The 25413-nt window shown below is 39.6% G+C and overlaps 1 protein-coding gene across 8 annotated transcripts in view; it reads left to right on the top strand.

Moving 5' to 3' along the window:
• ADGRG2 (adhesion G protein-coupled receptor G2) overlaps positions 1-25413 on the top strand; it is a 68313-nt gene that overhangs the window by 11895 nt on the left and 31005 nt on the right. The window contains exons 2-6 of one of the 8 annotated variants that reach the window (XM_063082998.1): positions 14170-14202; positions 16738-16776; positions 18392-18430; positions 20440-20481; positions 22772-22825. In XM_063082998.1, the coding sequence (XP_062939068.1) occupies positions 14170-14202; positions 16738-16776; positions 18392-18430; positions 20440-20481; positions 22772-22825 (207 nt within the window). Of the gene's footprint in view, positions 1-14169; positions 14208-16737; positions 16786-16880; positions 16904-18390; positions 18431-20439; positions 20482-22771; positions 22826-25413 lie in introns of all 8 variants that reach the window. The other 7 variants (XM_063082996.1, XM_063082999.1, XM_063083001.1 and 4 more) reach the window with 7 other exon arrangements.

The raw sequence follows: 25413 nt of genomic DNA, 5'->3' as shown, positions 1-25413 counted from the left end.
AAATTACTAATACTACTTATCTGCATTAAGGGGGAAAAAAACAGTTTATTATATAAAGGTAAACTTTATCCAAGGACACAGATTCATATAGTCTGAATGGCTAATAATTACAACTTATCATTGGAATTCTGATAAAATTCTTTATAAATATAATTTCATTCAAGGTAATCACCCCCACTTTACAGATAAGGAAATATAAGCAGAGAAATGTCAGAAACTTACTCAAGGCAGAGCCAGGATCTGAACCCAAGTCAGTCTTAATCACAATTAAGGCTTGGTTAAGCAGGCATGTTCATTGATACATGGGAAAGAAATGGACACAGGTATTTTATTCACATGGAGATTACCAAGTCAGAGTTACAGATTATTAAAAGTGAGAAATATCAGATCAGACTTTCAAAGCTCATGACAAGACAAAGACAATAAGAAGAAGAAGACAGTAGAACAGGAGCCACCCACATATAGAGGCCTAGGGACCTGCTAATGATCTCCCAGAAGTACCACAGCAAAGGTTGAGGGTTAGCATGGCTTTAAAACAGAGGCAACTCAGAAATACAACTTTTCCAACTAAGTAGGTTTTCCATGCAGTAGAAATATCCATAATTCCAAACTCTCTTAGTGGTTTTTGCTAGTACGTAGTTGTTTACAGAACTGGTTGGTCACATGTGGTCCCACTCTTGAGGATCTTGGAAGAACCATGATATGGATGTTTTCTGGGAGCAAAGCAGTCTCAAAGTGGCAAGAACTCCTCCTCCTCCAGTTCATATTGATTCCCTGACTTTTGACTTTATGAATATCGTGGCAAAGAACAAGAGAGAAAATGATGGCTGGGGACATGATTTTAGTATTAATATTGTCCCATCACTAATTTAACGGGCATTCATTACTTCAGGGCACTCAGATTAAATCTGATGTAGCAGAGCCTGGTTGGCATAGCAGCAAAGCTTTTACTTTTTCTTCCCCTGCACATAGCTAGACTACATTTCCCAGCCTCCCTTATAATTAGAAGTGGTCACGTGACTGAATTCTGGCCAATGGATGGACACAACTGATGTTTGCCACTTCCAGGACTAGCCATTAACAATCTTTCACCTGATTCCCCTCACACTATCTTTCCTTGTTTACCTGCTGGATGTCACTCTCCAGAACAAACTTGCCTCTGTCAACCTGGGTCCATGAATGACACCCCTTTCTCTGCTCCCCTCCCCAGTTCTCCACTCTAGGCTGCTGATTGTACTTTATACATGGAAGATAAACTTCTGTGTTTTCAAGCCTCTGTGATTTCAGGGTTTGTTTATTGTAGCAACTTGGATTATCTTAACTAATACATCTGACTATGACCCTTCTTGCCAGGGTTGTTGCTACATCTCATTCTGCCATTGGAAGGTGGGGTGGCGTGGGTAGGCATCCCTTTCTTGAAATTATATAAGAACCCAAGTTCATACAATTTACGAAAACTTGGGGAATCCATTACGGTCACTACTGAAATGCTTCTTGTCCCAACCAGAGAGAGTAATTTAAATATAGGAGGCTTCACCAGAGCCACCCACTCTCTTTGTGCCAAGCCAGGCCACTGGGACCTTCATGCTATGGCATAAGATTAAGACTACAGGCTCTGGCCCTCTTGGGATCAAATCTTACCTTTGACCTTAACGAAGTATTTAATCACTGTGCTTCAGTTTCTTTATCTGTGAAGTAGTAGTAACCTATCTCCTGGAGTTATGTGTAGATTAAATGATTAATGCATGTAAAACAGATGCCTGTAATGCATCTGACATATTGTAAGAACTCAGTAAATACTAGCCTTTATCACTATAGACCAGCACTAATAGAATTTTTTTGCTATAATGGAAGTGTTCTAGATCTGTGTTGCCCAATATAGTGGCCACCAGCGACATGTGACTATTGAGCACTTGAAATGTGCCTGGGGAACTGAATTTTTAATTATATTTAACTTTAATTAATAAACTTAAATAGCCGTATACAGCTAGTGGCTACCACATTGGACAGCACAGCTATAGACCATTTAATCTAACTGCTTCAAAAGTTTTCTATTTCAAACTGTATGAGTCAGGGTTCAATCACAAAAGGAGAACCACTAAGACATGCACATACACACTAAGGGATTTGTTATAGGGATTTGACCTAATACAACCATGGGAGGTGGTTAAGCAGTCTCTGTAAAGCTGTTATGTTCATGTTTGATGTTGGAACTTGACACCTATAGGGCAAGCAGTCAGGAAGGGAAGATGAAGGTAAGATGGGGGAGAGAGAGAACAAGCTGGAAGCCACAAGCATGAGTTATAGCCCACGAGAACAGACTGAACCCATGTCTGTTCTTGTTGCCTTGGACCTTGGTGCTATGGAGGTCTTGCAAAAGCTGGGCTCTTCCTCATGAAATTAAGTGCACACCTGGCCTAGAACTCGGAGAAGGTAAAGGAGGCTCCAGGGGAAGATGGGGCAGTTGCAGGCCTGGCAACTCCCTCGCACTGATAAGATGAGGCAGCTGATAATTGCCAATGCATATAAGCTACAAAATGGCCACTGCTCCACGTCTGCCCCCAGCTCCCATGAGAAGCTCTCTGGTGTCCCACATTAACCAGAAACACACAGGAAAGGAATTCTAGGAAATGTAGTTAGCCTAGTCAAGATGATACATTATAAAGCCACCACACAGGCTAGAAAGCTAATGAGCTCAATTTTGCCCCTTCTAAATAAAACATGGTGCTAACATCTCCCAAGACTCTCTTTAGTTGTTTCAGTTCTGCAACTGACCCGAAGATATTCTGAAGATCCTAACAGCCAGTTAACATTATATTTGAGTGGTTAAGATTATGAGTATTTTTAAAATTTTTCTTTATATTTTTCTGTGGTTTAGGATTTTCTCCACATAAACCCACATTATGACTATAATCAGGAGATAAATTAATGTTAACATTTTAGATACCAACCTACGACCCCTTGAAAGACTGCGCATCCCACCTGAGGACAACCAAGTAACATCACGATTAGCTGTGCCCTCCACTTTCTTCCTTGAAATTTCGCCTGGTCTTGACTGTGTATAAGAACTTATGAAATATAAATTATGGCATCAGATCTCCTGAAGCCCTCTGCCTCTCACCTCCCGTGTTTCCAAAGTGATCCCAAGGACATTTTGAAAATTGGAAACAAATAATACATAGAGAAAAGAAACTGAATATAGAAGGGAGAAATAATTTTTAGATGAGTCACAGAGAAAGGAATAGAGAGAGCATCGTTGTATTAATTACTGACATAAGCAGTATTTACTGTGTATTCTTCTCAATACAGTATGTCCTATTATGATTGTCTTCATTCCTGTTTTCCAGATGGGAAACTGGTGTGCAGATGGGTTAAGTAAATTGTCCAAGTTAACAAGTGGCAGAGCCAGGATTTGGGCCTAGGGCATCCTGGTCTTGGGAATCTAGGCTCTTAACCTACCACACAGCCTTCTTGAGGGATTCAGGACAGTGTCACATGGACTGTTGGGGTTTGGTAGGTTGACTGTTGGCAGGCTGACTCCTGCTTCTCCTGTACCCCCACATCCCAGTGACCCCCCAAATCCTTAGAAATATCTGTTGAACCTCTAGTTTCATGCCAGCTTCCCAAGCATGGGTCCATGTCCTCAGCACTTCTTGCCTGATCTACTGCAGTAGCTTACTCTCTGGCCTTCCCACTTCAGATTTCTCTCCTCATTTATTTCGTTGTTATATAAAAAATAGATTGTTCTATGCCAGGAAGCAGGAGCTGGGGAGCTATTATTTAATGGGCCTGGAGTTTCAGTTGAGGAAGATGAGAAAGTTCTAGAGATAATGGATGGTGGTGATGGTTGCATAACTATGTGAATGTACTTAATGCCACTGAACTGTGCACTTTAACATGGTTAAGATGGTAGATTTTATGTTATGTGTATGTGTGTATATATGTTTATTTATTTATTTACCACAATTAAAAAAAAAATACCATGCTGCTATGTATCCTAAAAAGCCTCCATTACTTCTCCTCCATAAGTCTAAATTTCTCAGGGTAGCTTTCATTCCTTGATCACATGGCTCATGTGTTGTACAGGACTCCGGCTTGGCTGACTCCTTTTGTGCTGACTAACTTGTTATCAGCCTCTCCTCTTTGGCCTTTCTCCTGGAGAGACCCCATGGGACTGAGAGCTATTACTCAGCCCTGCTGATAATCGAGAAAGTAGCAAGAGTGATGGACTAACACACGAAATAGCACAGGAGATAGCACACGAAATCGCAGCTAGCCTCTCAGCACCAGACAGCACCGAGTGCATGGGACGGTGTGTCTTGTGGAAAAGGCACAGGCTCTGAAGTCAAACCAACCGTTGAACTTCCTCCCTGTGAAATGAGGATGATAGTCTCTTACTGTAGGGTTGTTGTGAGGATTATTAGTGAGCATGTCCCAAGTATAGGGAAATACAGTGAAAGACACATATGTGAATTCTCTTTAGCTCAGACTCAGCTTAAGTTTTGAAAGTAAGACATGGGTGGTGTTCCAGTAATCTATTTCACTGTTACAAGCCACCCAAAACTTAGTAGCTTAATATACAACTATCATTTAGTTTGCTCACAAATCTGTAATTCAGGCAGAGCTCAGCAGCAGGAAGGCTCATCTCTGGTTCACGAAGAATCAACTGGGGCATCTTTGCTGGGGCTGGAGGCTCTGCTTCTAGGATGGCTTGTGCACATCTGGCAACTTACTGCTGGCTGGTGTCTGACAGCCCCAGTGAAGGTTGAGGACTGGGGACCTCAGTTCCTCTCTACATGGGTCCCTCTACATGGCCTGGGTTCCAAGGATGAGAGAGAGAGAGAAGGTGAGGGAGAGAGAGAGAGAGAAACCAGGCAGAAGCTCCATTGCCTTTTGTGACCTATCCTCAGAAGTCACAGAATGTTACTTGCACCATACTCTGTTAGTCAAGGCCCACCTAGGTTCAAGAGAAGGGGATTAGATTCCACCTCTTGACAGAGAAATGGCAAAATCCTGGAAGAAACTGTGGGATGAGAAATATTGTTGTGGCCATTAATGGAAAATATAATCTGCCACCAGTGGTGTTCAGTTTGCAGTAAGGCCTTGGACCTGGAACCCGTAGGGAAGTACCTTCTGAGCTTTTAAGGGTTTCATGGCACCATGTGTTACATGGAACCAGGAGGTGGGGGCCATGAGTTTTAATCCAGTTACTACCCAGCAGTCTCCTCTTACACAAAACACTCACCTTGGGGCCTCAGATTTCTCCTTTGTCACCAGATGATGTCCTTTCCAGCTTTACTCTTCTACAGTTCTCTGAGTCTGTGAGGTCCAGGAACAGTCTGTTCCAACTCTGAAATGTCAGCTGTGGCTTTTCCAGCCTTCTTTTGCATCAGAATCTCCAGAGGAGCTGCCAAAAATGCAGATGCCCAGGTTGAAGTGGTCAGGGCTGGGGTCTGAGCATTGGTGATTTTAGAAAGCTCTCTGGGTGGTCCTAGTGTGGAGCCAGGGGTGAGGACCAGTGAGCTCAACTATTCTGTCCATCTAAGTGTGTTCAGGAAGTCGATCAAAGGAACCCAAATATAGCACTTGCTTTTTGGGCCCATGTCACACCCCTTTGAGCTCTCTCTGAATTGAGCCACAGCGATGGTGGACAACAGTTCTGTGTGCTTGCAGACTTCTCCTGCCTTGTTGCCTTTCTCTGCTTGGCTGCCTCTGGGCTTTCTCCCGAGCCATGGAAACCTGCTCAGCAATCACAGGAAGAGCCCCAGGAATGCATGGGAGTTAAACCCCAGGAGCAAACAGCAGTTGTTGGGGAAGGGAACCTTGGATGAATACCATAGCCTCCAGCTCTTCTGATGGACAATTCTGGAAGGCATTCTCTATGCTTCTCAGAGGTCCCTTTGGGACTCGAGGCCCATTGCCCATAACAGATAGCCCAAAAATGGACCCTTCATTGGCTTCCTCCATTCCCAGTCTCTTTCTCCCTGTTTCATCAGTCCTGCCTGCTGGGATTACCTCCCAAGTAATCTGTACCCCGGAGAACCTGAATAAAGATGCCAAGTGGTCACTGCTCGACTGTGACCTAGCAAGAGGGGTGTGAACTAAAGACAACTGGAAAACTGCTGTCCACACCCTAACCACTAGTGCCCTGACCCCCACCTCTCCAGGTGCTTCTGCACTTAAAACTACCACAGGAGAGTCTTTCTAACCCATAAATTACAGATGCTTTGGCAAGAAATAATGTGTCAGTTCAGCAGAATCACCCTAGGCACTAGTGGAGTCAGGGAGGAGAGGGTCGCCCAAGCAACTGTTGCTTTCTTGAAGCTGCGTCTCTCCAGGAGGAAACAGAGATAACCCTAAAGAGCGCATTCTCCATGGGGGTGAAAACTGCAGTTTCAAAGAGAGTGATCTGGAACAGCCTTTTGGAGAAGATGACATTTGAGCAAAATTTGCAGGAGGCATCAGTGCAAACCGAGGGGCTCTCTGGAGGAAAAGCATTCCAGGCAGAAGGAGCAGCAAGCACAAAGGCCCTGAGGTTGGAATGTGCCCGGTGTGTTGGCAGAACAGCAGGGAGGCCAGGAGGTCAGGGTGAGGGGTGAGTAGGGGAAGGTGAGGTCTGGGTAGAGAGCCATCTGTTTCACAGCACTGCTGGGGAGATTCCATGAAGGGGCACAGGGGTAATGCCAGTGTCGTGAGTGTTCAATAAAGGCCAGTCTCAATCTCTCCCTCCCTGCCCACCGAAGCACTAAGCAGCATTTACGTGTCATCAGACTGAAATTGTTCCAGAAGCTACCTGCCTTCAGAAGTCAAGTGAACACAAATCGTGGTTAGCATTCTAAAATGAAAAGCACAACCAAGATACTCCATTATCAGCACTGGCCTTGACCGGCTATGTATCTAATTTCAGGGGCCTGGGAAGGGGGAATGATGCCCCAATATCCCCCACCTGTCAGAAATAGTTTATTTCAAGGCTCTTATCCTTCCTAAAGTGTACATTTCTCCTTGAGGGGCAGGGTGGACACCCAGTAGGTTGGTGGCTCTTCGTTTTTTAGACCACACCCTGAGATGAGAAGCAGCCCAGTGTAGTGGGGCAGGAGGACCTGGCCCACATCCTAGTCCTGCCCTTTTATTAGTAATCTTTGACAAGTTACTTGACCACTCTGTGCCTCAGTTTTCCCATCTGTAAAATGGGGATGACTTACCTCATATAGTTGTTATGAGGACTAAATGAGTTAATATTTATAAAGTGCCTGGTTATAGTAATGCTGTATACGTGCTTGTTGATTAAAAATAAACCCCCTTTAAAAAAATAAAAATAAAAAATAAAAATAGACCCTCTTTTGGGACTCTACTCTTCCCAGAATAAAATTTGCATTATATTTCAGAGTATTTATGGACACTCCAAAATGCGTGTTATAGACCCTTGGGGAAAGGGAAGTCCATAAACCCCTGCAAGAGCCAGGATCAGTTCTGGAAGGGGAAAGGGCCAAGGGGATGGGTGGGCAGTACTGTGTGAAGTGGTGCAAGAGCAAGGATCAGGGCCTGAGAGATCAAGAACACATTTCACCTTCTTCCTGATTGGACAAATGCCCACCTAGAATTGCTGATTATTTGCACTTGGGAAGTTCTATCAGCTAAGAGCTGAAGTTTTCTTTAATGATGTCATTAAATACGTTATGTAAGAGTACTTATTGAGCAGTGTGATGTGAGATGGTCACAGCTCAAGTAAACATGTTTCAGATGTGCCAAATTAGAAATGTTTTCATTCATTTTTTTTGGTTATGTAGTAAAATCTGAAAATACAGTTCCTGGAAGAGTGTCTATTGTCCCAAGCCCTGAAGAGCCAATCTAATAACAAAAAATATATATTGTTTTGTTTGGGATTCCAATATAAGACTGCCTAGGTGTGGCAGCTTGTTTTTAATCATCTCTCTATGGAACAGTAATTCAGTCCAGAGGAGGACAGCCACCAGATTACAAGTTTCAGTTGAGTCTTAAATATCCGTGCAAGGAGAGCTAGTTGTATCCTTTTTGAATCCACTCCTAGAAGATTAAACTTTTATCTTTCCCATCCAATTTCTGGGCGAATGTGTTGGAAGTAAGTCCTCATTAGTATTACCATAGTCACAGCTTTAAGATAAGTATCTCACATCTATGTCTGAACATCTACCACAGTGTCAAATAGTGAGGAGGAAGATGGAAACTTTGCAAACACACAGACATGACCTCGTGTGACTTGGGTGCAGTTAGTTTATTTGGGAGGTGATCCCAGGAATCGGGAGTGAGGGAACAGGGAGAAGGGCATTAGAAAAAGAGGAAAAGTCAGTAACGGGCATATTATTGAGGTTGCTGCTGCAGGCAATGGGGGCTTACAATCACTGATTTTTTTTTTTTTTTTTGGTGGCTGGCTGGTAACACCTTGACCTTGGTGTTACAAGGTGGCGCTCTAACCAACTGAGCTAACTGATCAACCCCTATCAGTCACTGAATTTTTTATGTTGTTTTCGATATGTATTTGAATGAGCATTTTAGCGTCCATTTGTAAGATCTGTTATGTAACCTATCTGCTGTGATTGGCAGTTATAACTACTCCTCCAAACTTCAAATTCTGAGTAATAGTCATACAAGAAGTATTCTCAAGTCTTTCCTTCATGGACTCTGTCATTTTGTTTGTTATTCTCACATCCGTTCCCCATCCTTCCCCTCCTCTGCTTTGGATCACAGAGACCTGACCCCTTGCAATATTTTCCACGTCTCCTTGCCAGCTGGCTTCCAGCTAGGTTTGGCCAGTGGGTGGCAGTGGCAGGAGATTGGAGTGCAGGACAGGACGAGAGGAGAAGGCGGGTATCTCTCCCCCTCTCTCTGATTGGCTGGCATCTCTAATAGTGGCTGAGCCTCCTCCATGACTTCAGTCTCCCTGGACAGCCCTCTCCGTGGCTCAGCTCCTGCCCTGTGGCTCTGTTCCCAGGCATCTGGTAACATCACCTCCCTCCCCTGTTCTTCCAGCCCCTAACCTTTGCACTATTTCCCTGGATTAAATTCCTGCTCTTGAACTACCTGTCATGGGTTCCCAACTGATCCCTGACTGATAGAGCTTTCTTAATGATTTCATCAATCAGTCCAAAAATACTTTTGAACACAACGTCTACCAGATGCAAGACATTGACTGGATTCATGGAGGATAATAATTAAAGCATCAAGCAGCTTAGCATCTAGTTAGGAAAACAAGACATACAGTGGAAAAGTTAAAGAAAAACATATGTCCAAATGCCAAGTGAATGAATACGTTAAGATGTAAAGAGGAGAGCGTCATCTCCTTCAGTTTCTATAGCCAGGGCACGCATTAGAGGGCCAGAGAACCAACATAAAGGGATCATGTTCTAAAAATTACAATTTCATAAGACAGGGTGAAAATTTGGACTTTTATTTGAAATCTCCTGATTTTTAAATTTTGGTAATTCAAACTTTCAAAAACTTCAGTGTGACTCCCACTGTGTGGGCAAGATAAAACTTGTCTGGGAGCTGAGTTGGGACTGTGAGCTAATGGTGTGCATTTGGTGGATGGAATACTATATTGGGGGAAAAGGTGGATGCAAAGAATGTTAAGATCCCTTCCGATCAGAAGGTTCTAGTGTTCTACTATTTCACTCAGGTATGAGGTAACCAAAGCCAGGACTTGGGAGGGGGCTGTGGGCATGGGAAGAAGGGACAGATGAGAGAGAGATTCGGGAAGATACCCTACGTTTCTACACTAGTTTGTGGTCTACAGAGTTTGTCATTAGAAGCAGGATAGAATAGAGCCTCAGAGGTCAGGCCCTAAAGTCAGACTGCCTGGGCTCGAACCTCAGGTCCACAATCAAGTATCTGTGAGGCCTTGAACAAGTCGCTAAACCTCGTCCATCCTCACTCAGTTTTCCAAGCACTGAAAAGGAATGACATTAATGTTATCACCTACCTCTGGAGGGTGGGGGGCCTTCTCGTGGCATCACTAGGACTCACTTTTCTGCCTTCCTCTTCCACTTTTAAGAACTCGTGTGGTTCAATGGGGCCCACTCAGGTAATCCATGATAATCTCCCCATCTGATGGTCCTTAATTTTAATCACATCTGCAAAGCTGTTGGCTGATTAAATAATAAAATGCATGTGGAGTCCTTTGTGTGCTAAGCCTGGATCACAGGAAGCATCAATCCGTACTTGCTATTCCTATGAGGACACTATACTGTCTCTTTTGAATCTCTATGACATCCCCGTGTTGCAGCGAGAAGGCCACGTGGGATGCTACGACTGGATGTGGTGGGGGACCAGGAAGGGAGCCATCGGCAGCAATGGTCAGAGAGTTAGCTTCTTGGTTTGTAGACTCAGCTCTATTGTTAAAACTAACTCTGTTTCTGGGCCCTTTGCTTTAACCTCTGTGGGATATTTCCTCATAAAGGGTGGTTCCTTGCAGCTCATATTCTCCGTAATTTTAGGAAACTGGATTTCTGAGTGTGGGAGGAAGAATAATGGCTCTTCCAAAGATGTCCACGTCTTAATCCCTGGAACCTGTAAATATGTTACCTTACATGGCAAAAGGGACTTTGCAGATGTGATTAAAATTAAGAGCCATGAGATGGGGAGATTATTACCTGGGTGAATTACCTGGATAGGATTGATCGAATCACACAAGTTCCTAAATGTGGAAGAAGGCAGATGAGTGAGTTTGGGGGGCCATGTGAGAAGGCCCCCCACCCTTCCCACTGTTGCTGGCTTTGAAGATGGAAGAATGGGGCATGAGCCAAGAAAGGTAGGTGGCTTCTAGACTCTGGGAACAGCCCTCATTTATAGCCAGCAAGAAAATGAGGACCTTGGTCCTACAACTGTAAGGAACCGAATACTGCCAATAACCCAAATAAGCAGGAAACGGATTCTCCCCTAAAGCCTCCAGAGAAGAATGCAGCCTATCGTCACCATCAGCCTTGATTTTAGTCTGGGGAGACCCATACTGGCCTTCTGACCAATGGAACTAAAATAACAAATGTGTGTTTTATTTAAGCCACTAAGTTTATCATAATTTGTTACAGCAGCAACAAGAAACTAATACACTGAAGTTTTCAACTTAAATTATTTGGCTGGTGTTATCAGCAATACTATTGAATTCAGGAACTGATCAAGTAAGGAAATGATGTGGGGCAATGAGGGATAAATTCTTGGATATACTGAGTTGGAGAGGCAATGACAGTGAGACATTCACATGGCAGTGCTCAGACCACACTTGGCCGTGTGGGATTGGAGTTGGGGAGGTGATGGCAATAACCTTGAAAAAAGTGCCAAGGAAACAACACAGGGAAAGAGATTCCATTGAGGGGGTCAGTTTCTTGAATTTCCAGTTCCTCTGGCTCTGTTTGGCTTCCATTCTAAACTTATGCATGCCAAACCCTCCTCATTATAATTGGAATATATGAACTTTGTTTAAAAAAATCACCAGGGAGTCATGTTGAGTAAATTTTATAGACAGATCACAATCACTTTATTAACTCAAATCGAGACTTCAGTAAATGAATAATGCTTTAAAATTTGCTCTTTGTACGTTTCCAAAGGAAAATCTGAAAAATTTAAATGTTTTTCCTTTCGTTGTTTATGAATCTTTTTAACAATGGAAATGTTTTGTCTACTACAAGTGGCATGGAGCTCAAATATATGACTCACTGGAAATGGCGACCACCTCTTTAGTTGAACAAATGGGACATGAGTTAGGAGAGAGCCCAAGAAAAACATAGGCTGATACTCAGGAAAGTGTAATGCCTGTGGGGATATCTCTATGTTGCACCAGGAGGAGTGATGTCGAGTATCGTAATGAGAGACAGAAAAAGTGAATAAACGTTAGTCACTGAGCGAGTGGGCCCCTAAAAGAAAAAAAAAAATGCCAAAAGAAGAAAAAAAGCAGAAAATAGCAATTTAAAAATCTCTAGCTTTAATTTACTGGATTTCCTCCCTTCATCAAAGTAGATCATTGTCTTTCCTGTCAGGAGCTACTGGGAGCCCTATAGGTTCCATAATGGAAAAGGCCAATTCTACCTGTGGGCCAGGCTGGTGTAGCCTTCAATTACATTTTGGTCAAGTTTTAGCTCTTCGTTGTGAGTTTATGCCTATCAAACCTGTCTACCCAGAAATGGAAGACCAGTTCTGTGGGTTTCCCAGGAAACTTCCTTCTCTTACCCTTGAGTTGTCCATTCCCTCTAATATCTAAGAAAGAGATGAAACTCAAACCAGCCCCTTTCCCTGTGGGTACACAGCTCTGTTGAAACAATTTAGCAGTGGAGAAGGTTGGAACCATTGGTACCTATGGTCAGCCACTGGGCCAAGGTGTGAAGGAGGCGGATTAGCCTCTGTTGCCTTTCAACATCACTGTCCGTTCCTCTTCTCTGGTACTCAACTCTCCCCCAGGGCCTTCATCCTGTTTCCTGCCTTTGCCACCCTCTGCCCCACTCCCCTTCACCTGCCCACACTGACAAGTGTCATTCTCAAAGTAGCCCAGATTGAATGTGATTTTCCCCAGTGCTTTTCCACATTGCCCATTACGGTAGGTCTTTGCTAGATGATCAGAAGAATTCAGCCAATTCAAATGAAATCATACTAAGATGTGAATGAATGACTGCTCCTTAGTGCTCCCAAGAGTGTTTTTCAAATTAACCCTTTAAAAGTTAACTCAACAGATTCTTTGATTGGTGGAATATTAAAGTGGCATAAGGGATATATTGAAGAACAGAGGCTAAAGAAGAAGTCATTTCAATTAAATTAGGACACCAGGGTGCCTAACCACTCTGCCTACATTTGCTGTTGGCTGCAGGGTAATTGGGGAACTTGAGCACTCATTCAGTCCTGCTTTCAAGCAGGACTATAATGTTAATTATCCCAGAAAATAATCAGTACCCTACCATCATTTCAGGAAAATAGGCTCCTGAAGGCTACCAGGAATGTTTCACTGTGAAATTTTAGTTTCCAAACATATTTATTCTTCCCTATTAATTGTATCTCAAGGTACCCTTATGAAAATTACTATTCCCTTGTCATTAAAAAAAATATTTTTTTAAATTTGTGGGACCCCATGTGGGTGAGGGCTTGGGGAAGTAATACTCTCATGTATGGCAAAGGGTAATATAAATTGGTTCAAGTTTTCTGTAGGGCATTTTGACAATCAAAATTTATGGGATTTCTAAAAGAAATAGCCAAGCATATGTACAAAAAATTTAGGCAAAAGGATTTATTGCAGCATTGTTTGTAATCGTGAAAAATTGCATACACCAAAATTCCCATTAAAAGTTAATTTGTTTCATAGATAAATGCTATATCCAGTCAATGGAATGCTATGCAGCCATCACAAATGGTGTTGTGGAAAATTGTTTAATGATAGAGATCAATTTTCAGGATATACTGTCATGAGAAAAATCAGATTATAAATATTTTTGTGTGATATAATCCTATGTACATATATACACATATAAACATATGCATATATCTATATATGTATGTAAATGTACATTACACATAGAAAAGAATATATGCTAAAATATTTACATCATTTATCTCTGGGTGGTGAAATTATAAGTGGTTTTTGTTTATCTGTGATTTCTGAAGTTTCTTCAATAAGCGTGTATTATTTTTCAGAGAAAAAAAAATAGAATTACTTTTCTTTTAAGGGATCTGAGCATGTTCCCAAAATAAAGAACTCAGCAGTTCTTGTACACCAGAGGTGTCTGATCTAGTTTAACTCACAAGAAAGAAGTGACCTAATAGGTATAAAGTCTGTGCTAAAAAGAAGCTCAGTTAATGGAAATTTAATTTATGCAGACCTACAGATTTACACATTTTAATGAATATTAGCCAACAACTGATGTTCTTAGTCATCATTTTTAGTTTGAAATGTACTAAAATGATAGTATAACAAAATATATGGAGCAACATCAACAGTCAAAAATTGGAAAGATTATTTCACTAAAGATATTGAAAAGAATATCTTTTCACTAGAGAATTGAAAAGCATGATTGGGCTGTTGAAAATAATAGTAAATTAACATGCTGCCCTCTTTTGGTAGCTATTTGTAACTCAATGTACATTCACTCCGTTAAAGTTAATCTCCTACAAATTTGTGCATGAACTAAACTAATTTTAAATCACCTTTTTCCTCAACAGAAGATGCTGATAATTCCAGTTTATCACCATCTGGTAAGGCTGTTATTTTATGACTTTGGGGAATTTCAGGAAAATGTCATTCTAAAAGTTCTCCACACAGTATGGTCTATAGTATAGATGCAGCAAAATTGTTTTCCCCCAAGAAGCTTAATTAAATTATGTCATTAAACCTACACCTGAAAAATCAATAGCAAACGTAGACAAAAGGACAGGTATATTGATTTTTCCATATTGCTGGACAAAGCTGGGAAATAAATCACTGGGTAATAAATTGTGGGTTTTCATTACGGTAACTGCTTAAGTTCGCCAGTTATTTTTAGTATTCTAGTTCACAAGTCACTGAAGAGTATTAAGAACATAAGCTCACCACATGTTCTTATATTTAAGAGATGAGATGTTCTCTTAAACATACTCCCTCAGTACCCCCACTGAAGTAGTATTTTTCAAAAGGCTTCTAAGGGCTTACCACTCCCTAGAATGGGAAGGCAAATAAATTAAAGAGAAATTTATAACTAGAACCTGTATCATCAGGAACAGGAACAGAAACTGAATTTAAGACCACTAGCTGGAACAGGACCTTAGAGTTGTCCAGCCCCATCCCTTAGTCGATGAGATGGCAGAGCCTGGAGTTGCTGAGTGACTTGTCTGAGATCGCACAACTGCTTCCCCACATCACCCAGAGGCAGCATGTGGCTTCTTTGACTCCTACTTCTGCATTCTTTCTGGTATACTATATATTCCAGAACAATCTTTTATGATAAGGAGTGAGTCAACTCACATTCTATCCTCAGTTGTATGAAAATGAGCTTCTACAGTTGTTAATTCATTTATTTAAGTAAAATTAAAAATAATATCTATTACTTCTTGTGCGCATACTACGTGCCTGGAAGTCTTCTGCCATCTTCTCGTACTCCTCTCAATCTTGCAGCATAGGAATCCTTACATTCGTGTTATAGATGAGGAAACTGGGGCTTAGAGAGGATAAAACTTGCTCATGTTCACACATGCTCTGGAACTAGACTCTCTGGGTTTGAATTTGGCCACTACCCTTTGCAGCCCCATTGCTAGCTGTGTGACTTGAGGCAAGTTCCTTAACCTTTCTGAGCCTTGGTTTTCTCATCTGTAAATTGGGGAGAATAACAGTACCTGCTTCGTAGGGTGGTTGTGATAATGAAATGCGATAACACATGGACTGGCACAGAGTAAACCCTCAATAAATAATAACTGTCATTATATGAGTTATTAAGTAATGAAGCAAAAATTCAAATCCAGGACTACAAGCCTCCAGAGCCCAAGTTCTTTTTACCATGCCAAGCTTCTAGGGTACAATGAACCACTGTATTTTTCTTCCAATAGAATAGCCATCAGCAAACATGATCATAGTGCTAGCTGTAGAATCTTGTTCAGGTGGAATGGAGAATGGGGCTTTGAGGACACACTGGTTCTAGTCACAGCTTGGGTTCTGGGTGCCCTGGGGAAAGCTACCCAGACTGGAAGGTAAGAGCCAGTGTAGCACAAGGAACAGATGGGCAGCTGTGCCCACAGGCCCCTTCTTTGCAGTGGCGTCACCATTCATCAACATCCGGAAGAATTAATAGTCATTAATTAAAAGACAGTTTGGGCCAATTATTTTGTTCTGACCCAAGAGCAAAGGATTCCATATCCACACTTTGACTCTTATTGCTCAGGAACTATCTTCTCAAGAAATAGCCTTGGTAATTAAAAAAAATAAATAAATGTAGTAAATGACAAAATATGGAAGCAATGTGGGACAGACAGGGCGTGTGTTTCAGCCAACACATGAGCAGTCTAAAACAGGCCAGCCAAGCGCCTTGACACACCCAAATTTTGTCCATACCAGCTGAAAGTCAGGCTCCCTGCTGCAAAACTCATTTTAATTGTAAAATGTTTATGTTTGCTTGTTCCATGTTTTGGTAGAGGTCAAGCCTTTGGGTCTTTTTAATATTTAAACATGCAAAATGTGTGTAGTAGCTTGACAGCGTCAGTGGAGTCATTCCACAGGAGATTTATAACTTGATTGATTGTCTTAATCGCAGCCATATTTTAAAATAACTTACCAGGAAATTGTGTTAGGCAGTAAAGTATTGAGTGGTAGCATTCTTTGTTATTAATCCTAAATCCACTGTGGGAAGAGCTACCAGGCATCATTATAACAGAATGGAGCCAGTGTGCCAAGATATGTCATGACTGTAGTTCAACAAGTTATTTAAGATGTTTTTTAGAACTCTCTGGCTGAAAATTTTTGAAAGTAGTATCTCTTGTATTTTAGTGTGGTTCCTAAACTGATTTCCGTAATATTCCATAGGTAGTAGCAGGCTTTGTGATCACGGGTTTCAGGCTACTCATCTTGGGTTCGTTCTCTACAATTTTCTGATTAAATGCATACTCACTGAGTGATTGGGACTTGCGGATATGACTGTTAGCATGTTTTCTACTTATTTTCGATTAATCACAAAAGTTCTAACTCCTTAAAATTTAATAAGTAATTGTTTCAAAGTACATATTTATTTTTAAATATTGTGTTTTTTTTTTTTTTTTCTCCTGCAGTTGAATCACCTCTTATCGGTCTTGTCCCCTACTCCAGTGGTACTCCAGGCAAGATTTTGGAAAAATTTAAACCTAGATTAAGCCCAATTTGTTAAGTTTTGTTTTCATTATACTTTTGTAATGTTTTTCTCCTCGGGACAAAGAGGTTGAAACTACAAGCCTCAATGCTAAGAATTTTTCTGAAGCAAGTGAAAATTGATAACTCTTAATATGAATATAAGTATGATTAGTGGCGTTGAAGGTTTCCATTTCTAAATTAGTTCTGAATACACTGAGTAGTTTCAAATAACCAAAAACACCAAAAGACAAAAAACTCTCAACTCTGGAGAGTGACCTAACTTTCTGGTTAAATGATAAAATTCTTATGATCACGGAGGGAAGACAGCCCTCCACCACGCTAACTGTTCTAAAAATGAAAAGAAATATTGATCACATTTGGAGTACTTCATTTCTCTTGCTCTCCAACACAGTGCCGACAAGTTTTACATGAAAGATTGTTTAAATATGAAAAGCACATCCAGTGACTTCAGTATGATTCAGCATGGATTTGGAGGCACAGAGCGTTCAAAGACAGCTTTTTTACAGATGATTTTATCAATTTTTAAATAGTATGAAATGGAAAAATAATTGGCTTCCTCGTCATACTAGAGAAAAGGGCAAAGAAGTGGGCTGTGTTCAAGGGAGGTGGGCAGGGCAGCACACCCTGTTCCCTCCCCTCTGTGGGTCGACAGCCTTCCATCCCACTGTGGTCACACCCAACTCTTTTCACAGTCTCTTAGTTAAAATCACGTCTCACCATGTGGTTGGTGGTTAAGGAGCTAAACAATCATAGAAGCAGCTCATACGGATTGAAACTGGTTGAAATTCATATTTGGCCCAATGAGAAGGGCCGAATGTTATCATTTTTATGTGCAATTACTTTTTACAGTGAAAAGAATATCTTCAATTTAGATTTGGCCACAAATTTTGTTTTGGATCCCATTTTGTGTGTGTGTGTGTGTGTGTGTGTTTTACGTGTGATAATGTAACACAAGCCTTTTGTTTCTTCCTAAAATTTTATACAGAATAACAAATTCTAGAATGATTTTTATTTGAAGAAATAGAATAGATTTGAAATCAAAGAAGATCAAAACAAGATTTTCCTAAAAGTTTGTTGAATATAATGTTCAAGAACTCCAAATTTAAACTGGAATTATTTAAAATTGCTTTATAAGGGTGTACCACTGGTAAAAATGTATTAAGCAGCCACACGGCTGTATATCAAAATTAGTATTCATGTCAGAAATATCATATTCAACATATTATAGAGACTTTCCTTATAATAGAAAAAAAGGGACAAAATAGTAAGCACTGTAAATGGGATTATTTAAATCTACTAACTACAGGAGTGTTGCTATGTGTTAGACACATCGTTTGCATTCAGGAAACACATTTTGAATGAGTGAGCATTTGCTCTGGAATTGTCTCTGGGGCCTGGAGAATGCATAGTGCTGAGGAGATGGACAGCAAATACATTTAGTAGCGCCAGCTGGCTTTTGTAAAACTCTCTAACTTCTCCTGGATTTGGGGAAAAGTGAAATGTTTAAGGAACCTAAGAAGACACACGTTTGTTACCCATGTCAGTAGTTATGCTAATTTTATCATTTTATTTCAGATGCTACTTCAAGTGTATTATCTACTTTAAACAGAACAGGTAATTTCAAGTTATGTCTAAATGTAATAGTCTGTCTTCTGTGGCTTCTTGAGTTTCTCACTTGTGTGGTATACTGGGTTAGTAAAGAGTTTTCCCTTGTCTCCTTTTCTACTTTCCTGTGACTTCCACTGTTGACTCATTACCCCCTTGACATTGAACTATAATTCCGTTGTCACCACACTCTCATACTTCCAAACTGTCATGGACATAGCACTCCATTTAAAATAACTTTTTTATTATAATAGTGATAACATATTTACTCATAAAAAATGGAGAATATAGAAAAATACAAAGAAGAAAACAGAAATCATTTTTAATATTACTTTCCTTAGACTATTATGTTAACAATTTGGTATATTTCCATTCAGTGTCATATATATGTATATTTATATACAAATACTCTATTTATATGAGGATTCTTCAAAAAGTTTATGGAAGGATTTGTGTCACCTTTTAATTCCATTTTTCCACAAACTTTTTGAAGTACCCTTGTATATCCTTTGTAAAATAGTCATAGTTTACATAGATTTTTATATGTTGCCCTTTTGACTTAATATTAAATTATAAGTATTTTTCAGTGTCCCTTGCTATTAATGATTTGACAGTATTACATTATGTACCATATGTTGGACTTTAAAGTTGTTTCTATTTTTTCAATAGAAGTTGTTGCAATGAACATCCTGGTGCCAACATCTTTGCATTCATCCCTGATTTCTGTAGGATACATTCCAAGGATTGTACATAATGGGTCAGCAGTATTCTACTGCCCCTTGATCTATAGCCTTCTAGAAAGGTTGTATACAGTAACACTCCTGCCAGCAGTGGATGAGAATGTCTGTGTCACTGTATCTTTTCTGAGACTGTGTCATATATCACTAAATCTTTCTCTGAATTCCTTAGATTTTATTTTTCATTCTTGGTTGTTAGTGAGGTTGAACATTTTTCCCAAAAAACACAAGTTCATTTCACAGTTATGTTTTGTTTGCTCTGGAAAAGAAAATATTAGGGCAAACAAAATAATATATTTAAAGTATTCTTAATGTTAATGCAAAATGCTGTTAGCCTCTATAATTCCACCAATCATTGTCCATGGGTCACACATTAAAACAGAAACTCACCGATACCACATACACACAAATTAAGTTTTTGAAACTGTCACTATAACATCATCATTCTTAAGTGTGTCTCCTAGCTGAGCTTGATCTTTTCTTCAGAATTTACCCATCCACCCCTAGGACACAGATCTTCTTTCCAAATCTGTACCCTGAACACAGCCTTTTCTAATTGGCCATCCTTATAGCAAGGATTTCTGAACCTGGTTCTCCTTATAAGCTGGGGAATGAACCATGGGCTCTGTCCCTAAAGTGTGTTGGGAAGATACTTCTAAGGTTGGCCTAGTCAGAGTGTGTTAATATTTGCCTGTGAGTCACTGACTTTGAACAGTCCTGATTCTGCTGTGGGCTTGTTGTGTGACTGTAGGTGAATGGTCTCAACCTCTCTGACTATAGTTTTATCTGTCAATACAATGGGGATAGTATTGTATTAACTCCTAAGAAAAAAATAACAGGACACTTGATTCCAGACTATAGTCATAATATTTTAGATCCCATGTATACTGTTTCACATTAATTTTTACTCTGAATCACGGGCTCTTTACAACCTATCACCTGAACTTCCTGATAGTGACTTAATTCTACATATCCGAAATGTAAGTCCGCATTCATTTGTCTAGCAGCAGCACATGGAAACTGAAGTAGAATTGCACAAGCAGTGGGGGTGTGTAATGGGTGTGATTTAACTGGGTAAACATGGGAGTCCAACTCCCAGACCCACCCTATGCCGATGCTACATGATCTGTATATACGATTCCCATCCATTCTGCTGCTGAGATGACCAATAGTGCCTGAAAGGTGTCAACAGTGTGATTTTCTTAGCACTTTACTAGAATGATACTCATGGCAAATTGTTTTTTAAAAGTAAACTCTAATATTTAAATTGCTTCTTTGCAGAAAAAACTAAAATCACTATAGTAAAAACCTTCAATGCATCAGGTATGACTTATTATCAATATCAAGACTTTCTTTTTTGTAACTAAAGTAAAATTAAACAAATGGCTGGTGTTTATGATTTCTTTCTCTGTTTTCCTACCTTTTAAAAATAAAATCTGTTCTTAATGAACAGATATATACACTGGGTACCTGAAGTTGTACTAGGTGTTCGAGGCTATATAATAATGATCAGACACAGTGCCCACCCTTTAGAATCTTCTAGTCTCTGGGGGGGAACAAGGCAAACAAACAGACAAATAACATAAACATGCATGCAGATAAAGGCAGTGATTACACAAGTATTTCTGACGTACTTAAGAGGCATGGGAGATAGAGGGGCTGGTGTTGATGAGTTTATCGACAGGATGCAATTAATGAAGGATTGAGAGGAGTGAGCCTCAAACTCTTTTTAAATCAAAGAATGGATGTACTTTTAAGTACCGGATGCAAGACTAGGCACATAAGACATACTTAACATAGGCTTCTGATTGATTTAAAGCAGGGGTTAGCAAACTATCGTCAACGGACCAAATCTGGCCCACTGCCTCTTTTTATAAATAAAGTTTTATTGGAATACTGTCATGCTCATTCATTTACACATTTTCTGTGGCTACTTTTCTGCTATGTAGAGTGGTAGATTTGAGTAGTTGCAACAGAGACCATATGACCCACAAAGCCTAAAATATTTACTATCTGACCCTTTACAAAGTTTTTTTCACTCATGATTTAGGAAATGGCCTGTGGCCATATACTTGAGGGAGTTTACAGATAACAGCCCTAGCAATAGAAAAGAAAATTCTCAGTATGAATGAGCAACAAAAAGACACATATCACTGGAAATCGAGAGGCAGCTAATATTTAGAGAAAGATGAGAGATGGTAGAATGAAAAGCTTAGCAAGCAATAGAGAAATGGTTTAAAAGACATTTAAAGCATTACTACCCATCATCTATATATTCTATAATATTTGCATAGTGTATATGTTATAGTGAGTTACATCGATAAGCAAGTATATTTAAAATGAAATCTTTCTCTTTGGTGTGGGTAATATTGATGTGGAATAATATTGTTGTGGAATAATATAGAAATCTACATGTCAGGTAACTTGTGACACCTAAATTCAATTTATTCACAGAATCAAAACACTTAGCTGAAGCATGATAACCTACACACTAATAAATCATCCTGGAAGAAACTATATCACATACACTAACTCAAACTGTAATGTTGGTTTGTGTCCAAACTAGTTTTCTCATAGCAACAAACTAAGGACTCAATTGCAATGGAAATAAACTGGCAACTGGGCATTACATATGTAATTCTGACCAAACAAGACCTAACAAGGAGACCAAAATATTCCTTAATATGACAATCTTTTTCCCTTGGCAGTTTTGCTTAATACGTTATCAGCATTTGCCTCTCCCATTTATTATGGATTTTTTATGCTTTGCCTAAAGGATGCAATTTATGAAGGAAAGATTCTTAGAGAAGTAAACCTTGAGGTCTTTTCAAACCAAAGAGACATACTTCTCCTTTTGCCAGAGGAGAAAGTGTTCCTCAGGTTAAAATGTATGCAGTTTTTTGTTCTAACACACCTCATTTCATCTCCCATTCATCTCAGCCTCCTCTGTATGCCTGTGTGATCTGTTGTCCTGGCCATCGCTCCATCTTGCCCTCACTAAAACTTTTTATTTACTGGCCAGTATCACCCGCTAGATCGTAAGCTCCTTGAGGGCAGAGTCTATGTCTGGAATCTCCCAAAGTTTCTAGACTGTGGTAGATGCTCAGCAAATATGTTTTAAATTTTGTGATTTTTGCCCATGAAAGGATATCATGACCTTAATGTTATTTCGAACATACATTTCTGTAAAGAGCTAGGACCAACATTAGAGTATTGTCTATGGACTCCCCTAGTCAGGATAGGAAGGAAGATCTATGATTCAGGGCTATTCCATTTAAAGTCTCTATACTTGATTTGTATTCATGGCACTCTGTTTATATTGGACAGGAGAGGGGTTAATTCAGAATGGGACAGATAAATTTTAGGGAGGATTTGGAGGTCAGACACTGACATAATAAAGAATAGTAAAGAATCAAGTTCCATAGCTGACCAACTAAGAAATAAAAATTCTTTCATTCTTTTAGTCTTTGTGGAATTCATCCAGCCAATTATATCCAGATTATAATATTTGGGGTCCACATTTGATGTCTGTATTTGTGAATTTCTTGACAGTATAGTATATAAGTGCAGGTGTTGACATGCTTAACCAGCTGGGTTATTATTTTCTTTGCAGGAGTCAAACCTCAGAGAAATATCTGCAATTTGTCATCTATTTGCAATGACTCAGGTTAGTTCTTGTGTACATTATACATTGCAAGATAAATTAGCTCCATAGAAAACAATGGTATGTTTCTCTCCTGTTAAATATGTGGTGTGTGCCTCTCTGATCTGTCTCTTTTCATACCACCTGGCTACTAAAAGTCCCTAATAAAAACAAAAGCAAATTTTAGATCTGGCTGAAATTATCTTCCCATTGTCTAGAGAGAGAATAGATTAACTTCCTTAATATGAGACATGAAGCTCTATAACAAATATTTTTTACTGTAGCTTTAAATCCATAACTAATACCCTTGAGTTAATTCATGAAAATCATTAATAATGAAATCAATAATTATTAGAAGTCACTTCTTATATATAAATCCCTTAAGCTTTTTCATAGGACCTTAAGTATTATAGCTTAGAAACAGAATGTTGTCTTTTGCTAAGAATAAAACAAATCAGTCTGGTAGAATGTCAAAAACTCACATATACCTAGTTCAATTGGATGCTAATTCCAGTAGTGTCCATAGTGTATTTTGTTATCTCTAAGACCATCCACTATTTTTTTTTAATTGAGATGGAAATCTCTTAAGAACATGCCGTTTTTGAAATAGGAATATTTTCCCTTCTGCCATGGGCCAGAAAGAATGAAACAACCACTATTCTCACATGGGTTTGGCTTTCTGGGCTCCCCTTCCTTGTTAAAACCAATGACAGTAAATGTGAAAAACAAAAATATAATGTGGCAGATCAGAACTGGACAAAAGATCACAGGGAGAGAGAAGAGGAACGTAACAAGGTATTTTATATCAAAGTAATCTTAGTATGACTCCAGTTATAAACAGTCATTATAGGAATGTTTTTCTTTTATCTTGTTCCTTTTAACAGTTTAGTAATTTGTTTGAAAAACATAGGCAACACTTTCAAGTAAAATAAGTTAAGGTTGGTTAGATTAGAAAACAAGAAAACTTCCCATTGAAAGAATGTTCTACAAACACTGTCTATTGTGTGACTATGAGATTTGCTCATATGAGCTTTCTGCTGATACTATGCTCCAGGTAGAATATAGAAGAAAAATATTAGCTGGTTGTGATTAGAGAAAAAAAAACTTGTTGGATACATTTCATTTTCATATATTGTGTAACTCTTTTCCTCATCCTTCCTTCCCCCTTCTCTTACCCTTCTCTTTACTGAATTCCCTATAATGTCATTATTTTTGTGCTTTGTCTATGTTTTGGGCTGGTGACTAATGTCTAGTTCAGTGTTGTCTCTACATGATGTTTGATAACTGTTTGAAAATTGAACATCTAGAAAAAAAAAAAAAGCTGGTCATTTTGAGTAACAGATGCCAGAAAGCTGGTCGGAGTACTGTTTTCCCCAATTAAGTGACTGAATTGACCATTTGTTATAGTGTCTGGTAAAAACAACCTCATCAGGGAACCGACTCTTTTGGCACCAGAAATCCCACAATATCATGGCAGAAACTAGAATCTTTCACTTCTTGCAAGTTCCAGTCTGGGTTTATTAAGAGAAGTGGAGGCTGGTGAAAAAACTGGGAGCTGACCAGGAAGAGTTAGGCTGAGGGTCAAAAGGTGGTGGTTTCCTGGTTGCTGCACTTACCACTGTGATCCCAGCACATTTATGAAACTCAACATGTGCTCAACAAGGATGTGAGGGGGAAAATTGTGGATGCTGGTGTGTACACACACACACACACACACACACACACACACACACACACACACACAATCTAAATAAGCTTTTAAAAGCTAAGATTTTTTTTAATGGATAAGTAATTCTATGCAGATATGAAATATCTTTACTTTTAATAATTATGTACTGTATTAATTGAAATTTCAGTATCAGTATGCAGAAGTTGAGGTTCTCAGTAGAAAAGTTGCTGGAATAGATAGATCATGTTAATCACTGGTCTGGTGACCTTGTCAGCCATTTTTAAGTAGAAGTAGACCACTGAGTACATGGCTAGGGGAATCAGTTGTTGTAGTTTGGGGTGCAGTAAAAGAAGATGAGATGAGGAGGCTTTCAACCCTCAAACTCAGGGATTCACAAACTATTGCCCATAGTCCAAATATGGCCTGCCTCATGTTTTTGTAAATAAAGTTTTATTGGAACACAACCATGCCCATTCACTTATGTATTGTCTGTGGCTGCTTTTGTACTACAACAGCAGAGTTGAGTAGTTGCAACAGAGACCATATGGCTCCCCCAAACCTCAAATATTTACTATCTGATCTATCACCAAAAACGCTGGCTGAACCCTTGCTCCGTTGCTCAAGAGGCCAGTTTTTGGTCACTGTAGGTTATCAAGTGCACACCGTGTACTTCTGTTTAGGAGTCTCTATTTTATTCATTTCCAGATAGAGTCAAAGCCTCTAGGAATATACCCTGCAGGAAATAGGTTGGCTGAAACTGACTTCAATATTTTCCAAAGTGAGCATTTTAAGGGTTTTCTGGTGTTTCTGAAATAAAAGCCACAAGTTGTTCAACTGAAGAAAGGATTTGCCCTCTGCACTGTTCAGATTTCAAAGCCAAATCTCAGCTTTGTTCCTAGGCAAGATATTGCATTTGGTGGATGTATTTTAAAAACAAAAACAA

Source organism: Cynocephalus volans, chromosome X (assembly GCF_027409185.1).
Source record: "Cynocephalus volans isolate mCynVol1 chromosome X, mCynVol1.pri, whole genome shotgun sequence".
Taxonomy (NCBI): Eukaryota; Metazoa; Chordata; class Mammalia; order Dermoptera; family Cynocephalidae; genus Cynocephalus; species Cynocephalus volans.
Note: the sequence above shows the minus strand (reverse complement) of the source record. Positions and strands in the feature narration are given on the sequence as shown.